Here is a 5806-nt window from a genome sequence, read left to right as displayed (position 1 = left end):
TGTGTTGTTTATCGTGTCCTCTGCCTGGATGAGTTGGATGTGTGTGTTTGTCTGCAGGAGGTTTGATATGAAACGAGGGGGAAAGAAGAAGCCGAGGACGTTTTGTTTACAACTAGCTTCCACTGCTAAAGGTGCAGGTTGGAACATCGGCAACATGCGTGTGTGTGCGTGTGTGTGCGTGTGCGTGCGCGTTCATGCGTGTACGTCCATGCGTGTGTGTGCGTGTGTGCGTGTGTGCGTGTGTGCGCGTTCGTGTGTGTGTGTTAATGTCTTGTGGCAGGTGATGCAGATGATCAGGTGATCGATTAATTGCTCGTTGTCGACTGTTTGTGATTTTATATATACACGAAGACGCTGATGAGTTAATCATGACTGTAACTCCTCCCCCTTCAGTAAAGGGAACTGAGAACTTCCACCACTATGTGCAAAATAAATACCATGACACACTCTCTGCTGTATAACAGGTGCAATATTATTAATAATGTTCTAAAATAACGTGCAATAACGGATCTGCCGCTCCGCCTCTCTGCACCGCAGCTCGTCGCTCTGCAGTTCTTCACTTTCACATGTGACCGTCTGTTTCCTGGAGTTATTGAATTGCTCTATTCACTGCACTGTTAGTGTACAGCTGTATTGTTACGCTGCTGTGTTTATTGTGTTTATTGTCTCCATGTGACTCTGGCTCAACTATTTCCTTCGGGAAACATAAAGTCCTGTTTAATCTAATCTAATCTAATCTAATCTGATCTGATCTAATCTGATCTTCTCTCTTATCTGGAGTGTCTCAGGTGTGAAGATTAGGTCAGGTGTTTGGACTCCAGGTCATCTCATGATCTGCTTACGGCTCTCAGGCCTCAGCTCCTGTTGGGTCACCTTTAGTTTCAGTGACCCAGAATCCAAAATCTGGATCATTATCCCTCGTGCCTCCTTTTAAAGAGTCCCTATTCCCTCTCCTGTAGTGTTTCATACAGGTATGAGTGCATGTCAATGGTCTGCAGAGGATCAAATGTGAGTTTTTATCTTAAGTTAAAACTGATAAGAAAGCTACTACCTACGTGGATGCTAAAGTCCTTTTTTTGACCTTACAATATTTTAGGTTTCAGGAAAAACGTCAATGGTTCTCTGATTGTGTTTTTGGTTGTTCGCCTGAAATCTGTGGTTAACTCAACGACCCACAATCTGGATCATCAACCTTCCCTTTAAAGAGTCCCTATTCCCTCTCCTGTAGTGTTTCATACAGGTGTTAGTGCATATCAATGGTCTGCAGAGGATAACATGTGAGTTTCTATATTAAGTTGAAACTGATAAGAAAGCTACTAGTACCTACGTTGGTGCGAAAGTCGTTTGTTGACCTTGGTGACAATACTTTATGTTTTAGGAAAAAAATCAATGGTTTTCTGAACATATTTTTGGTTGTTCGTCTGAAGTCTATTATTTACTCAATGACCCAAAATATTGATCCTCAACCTTCCCTTTAAAGAGTCCCTATTCCCTATCCTGTAGTGTGTTATATAGTGCATGTAAATGGTCTGCAAAGGCTACAATCCTAAAAGGTTACCTCCAGCAGGAGTTCCTATCTTAAGTTGAAACTGATAAGAAAGCTACTAGTACTTACGTTGGTGTGAAAGTAGTTTTTTGACCTTGGTAACAATATTTTATGTTTCAGGGGAAAAGTCAATGGTTTCCTGAATGGGTTTTTGGTTGTTAGTCTGAAATCTGTTGTTTACTCAATGACCCAAAATCTGGATAATCAACCTTCCCTTTAAAGAGTCCCTATTCCCTCTCCTGTAGTGAGTTGTACAGGTGTTAGTGCATGTCAATGGTCTGAAGAAGACACAAATTGTGTTTTGGGTTGTTAGCCTGAAATCTGTGATTAACACAAGCTCAAGAGATGAGTATAATACCTCGCTGGTGAATTAAAAGTAAGCCTCTCATGCAATAACTAATCCCCTGTTAGAGCCGTTCATCTCCACCTGTATCAGACGATAAACAAATTAAATAATAACAAACTATTATCCTAAAAACAGCTTTCAGGGAATTTCACCTCCATGTATTTTTCTTAGAGCTTCTGTAGAAACGTATTGAAATCTTTGAACTTTGAAATCTATAAAGAGAGACTTGGCCTTTATAATTTGGAATTGAAAAACGCACGACAATCGTTCTTCTCTGACATCATTACCAAAAACAACGCACGTGCCTTGTTTGCTACCGTCGACAGACTAACTAACCCCCCAGTGTCAGTAGCCTCTGAATTTCTATCCACCAGGGCGTGCAATGATTTTGCCTCCTTCACTGACAACATTCAGAACATCAGACCAGCAGTCAGTGCCTCTGCATCAGGAACAGCAAATGTGTTGTCCCTGTGTCCACTTAACATCAATTCAGACATCATGACACAACTCCATCAGATTAATGATAAACACCTAGAGGACATTATTCAACTTCTGAAGTCCTCCTCTTGCTGCCTTGATATTATTCCAACAGGATTTTTCAAAGATGTTTTGCCTTGCATGGCCTCAGATCTACTTCATATAGTAAACAAATCTCTTCACTCAGGTGTTTTTCCACAGGCCCTGAAAACTGCAGTCATTAAACCACTCTTAAAAAAGAATAATCTAGATGCTTCAGTAATGAACAATTACAGGCCCATATCAAACCTCCCATTTCTAGGTAAGATCATTGAAAAAGTTGTTTTTCAACAGTTGAGTAATTTCTTGCATTTAAATAACTGTTTGGATGTGTTCCAGTCAGGCTTTCGTCCAAACCACAGCACTGAGACTGCTCTTGTTAAGGTCTTCAATGACATCCACTTAAACACAGACAGTGGCAGAACTTCAGTGTTAGTATTATTAGATCTCAGTGCTGCGTTTTACACTGTTGACCACAGCATATTACTAGACCGACTGGAACACTGGGTGGGACTTTCGGAAACAGTTCTAAATTGGTTTGAATCCTACTTAAAGGACAGAAACAACTTTGTTTCTATCGATAAATACACATCTGAGTTGACAAATATGACATGTGGGGTTCCTCAAGGCTCCATCTTGGGGCCTCTACTCTTTAACATCTACATGCTACCACTGGCTCAGATAATGAAGAACAACAAAATAAGTTACCATAGCTATGCAGATGACACACAAATTTACGTAACAATTTCACCAGGAGACTATGCTCCAATTCAAACACTGAGTAAGTGCATTGAACAAATCAATGACTGGATGTGTCAGAACTTTCTCCAATTAAACAAAGATAAAACTGAGGTAATGGTTTTTGGAGCCAAGGCAGAACGTATAAAAGTTAGCGCTGAGCTTCAGTCTGCAATGTTCAAAACAACAGATAGAGCCAGAAATCTAGGTGTAGTCATGGACTCTGACCTGAGTTTCAACAGTCACATTAAAACTGTTACTAAATCAGCCTACTATCACCTGAAGAACATATCTAGGACTAAAACACTAATGTCACAGCAGGATTTGGAAAAACTTGTCCATGCTTTTATCTTCAGTAGACTCGACTACTGCAATGGTGTCTTCACAGGTCTCACTAAAACATCTATTAGGAAGCTGCAGCTGATTCAGAACGCCTGCTGCTCTAGTCCTCACTGACACTAAGAAAGTGGATCACATCCCTGTTCTGAAGTCTTTACACTGGCTTCCTGTGTGTCAAAGAATAGATTTCTAAATACTGCTGCTGGTTTATAAAGCACTGAATGGTTTAGGCCCAAAATACATTTCTGACCTCCTGCTAAATGATGAACCATCCAGATCTCTCAGGCCTTCAGGGACTGGTCAGCTTTCTGTCCCCAGAGTCAGAACTAAACATGGAGAAGCAGCGTTCAGTTATTATGCTCCAAATATCTGGAACAAACTCCCAGAAACCTGCAGGTCCGCTGCAACTCTGACTACTTTTAAATCCAGCAAGAAGACTTTTCTTTTTGTCGCTGCTTTTAATTGAACTATTCACATCTTAGACTGCACTGTAACTTTTATCCATGTACTTTTTCTTTTAATGTTTATTTTATTAGCTTTTCTTTTTAATGTCTGATTTTAAATGCCATTTTCTTAATGTCTTTCGTTTTTTGTAAAGCACTTTGAATTGCCTTGTGTTGAAAAGTGCTATATAAATAAACTTGCCTTGCCTTGCCTTGCCTTTATAAGTGTGTTGGGGGGGGGGGGGGTTAAAGACCCCTTTAGCAGCCTGTGGTTCCGGCCCTGGAGGTTCAGGCCGACACGGTGACGTGTGTCTGAGCAGAGACTCTGACAGCAGCCGGAGAATCTCGTCATGCTCCTTTGTTTTATTATTAAACTGTTTGTTTGAGCTGCTTCTTCACCGCGAGGTCACCGAGTCTTTAGGAGCAGAGAGCGGAGTGTGTTGGTCTGAGGACAATCAGACCAACCTGAGCGTGTGTTGTGTGGCGGAGGATGAGGAGGAGGAAGGTTTCTGAATGTGTCCCTGTGCTTCCTGCTTGTTTTCAGGAGCGCGATGGGCCCGCACGGCACGAGCAGATCTGTTCAGAGATTGGAGTTCTGCAACTGCAAGAAGGGACTCGGTGAGCATGCTCACCCTAAATAATACTGACGATAATAATAACTTACATTTAAATAGCGCCTTTCATAAACCCAAAAATTGTATACAAAGAAGATAATGTAGGAAAATCAAATGTAGAAAAAAATGCAAATGGAAAATCATTTAATTGAGTTTAAGAACATTTAAAGAATGAATAGCAAAATGCAGAATATGAGAGACTCTGTAGGAAATCACCTCTGCCTCTGCTCAGGGGTGAAGGTGATCGGGGGGTACCGAGATCTGACCGGAGAGGAGTTCGGTATCTACGTGAAGAGAGTGATCGCCGGGGGGCTCGCCGCCCAGGACGGTACGGGGGGTTAGGGTTATTTATATTTTAGCTAATATAATTATTATTAAACCGCATACCTGTCCGTCTCTTCCAGGTCGGTTAAAGTCAGGTGACCTGATTCTGGATGTCAATAACATCAGTCTGATGGACGCGACCAATGAGAGGTGAGCAGGTTTCATTCTAACCTCCTTATTCATTGCTGTTCTATATCAAGTACTTCCTGTCTCTGTTCCTGTCTCTGATAGGGCGGTGGAGAACCTGAGGATGGCGTCCCTGTCCAATCACATGACTCTGCTGATCGCCAGAGACGAGGAGTCCAGGTGAGACAGAAACACTTAGGGGGGAAATTAACTCTTTAAAGTAGAGACACTACATACTGATATACACCTGAACATCAGCAGGAGAGGACTCTTTAAAGTAGAGACACTACATACTGATATACAGCTGAACATCAGCAGGAGAGGACTCTTTAAAGTAGAGACACTACATACTGATATACACCTGAACATCAGCAGGAGAGGACTCTTTAAAGTAGAGACACTACATACTGATATACACCTGAACATCAGCAGGAGAGGACTCTTTAAAGTAGAGACACCACATACTGATATACACCTGAACATCAGCAGGAGAGGACTCTTTAAAGTAGAGACACTACATACTGATATACACCTGAACATCAGCAGGAGAGGACTCTTTAAAGCAGAGACACTACATACTGATATACACCTGAACATCAGCTGGAGAGGACTCTTTAAAGTAGAGACACTACATACTGATATACACCTGAACATCAGAGGAGAGGACTCTTTAAAGTAGAGACACTACATACTGATATACACCTGACCATCAGCAGGAGAGGACTCTTTAAAGTAGAGACACTACATACTGATATACACCTGAACATCAGCAGGAGAGGACTCTTTAAAGTAGAGACACTACATACTGAGATAC

At 41.5% G+C, this 5806-nt stretch overlaps 1 protein-coding gene across 1 annotated transcript in view; it reads left to right on the top strand.

Annotated features, from left to right (window-relative positions):
* The window catches only part of LOC117560356 (partitioning defective 3 homolog), a 7863-nt gene extending 2631 nt beyond the window's left edge, over positions 1-5232 (top strand). The window contains exons 2-5 of the mRNA XM_034237217.1: positions 4473-4546; positions 4775-4870; positions 4947-5016; positions 5098-5232. Of these exons, the coding sequence (XP_034093108.1) occupies positions 4473-4546; positions 4775-4870; positions 4947-5016; positions 5098-5176 (319 nt within the window). The 3' untranslated portion in view covers positions 5177-5232. The remainder of the gene's footprint in view (positions 1-4472; positions 4547-4774; positions 4871-4946; positions 5017-5097) is intronic.
* The last annotated feature ends 574 nt before the right edge of the window (positions 5233-5806 follow it).

This window comes from Gymnodraco acuticeps, unplaced genomic scaffold (assembly GCF_902827175.1).
Source record: "Gymnodraco acuticeps unplaced genomic scaffold, fGymAcu1.1, whole genome shotgun sequence".
In the NCBI taxonomy this organism is placed as follows: domain Eukaryota; kingdom Metazoa; phylum Chordata; class Actinopteri; order Perciformes; family Bathydraconidae; genus Gymnodraco; species Gymnodraco acuticeps.
The sequence above is the reverse complement of the archived record's forward strand: the minus strand, read 5'-3'. Positions and strand labels throughout refer to the sequence as shown.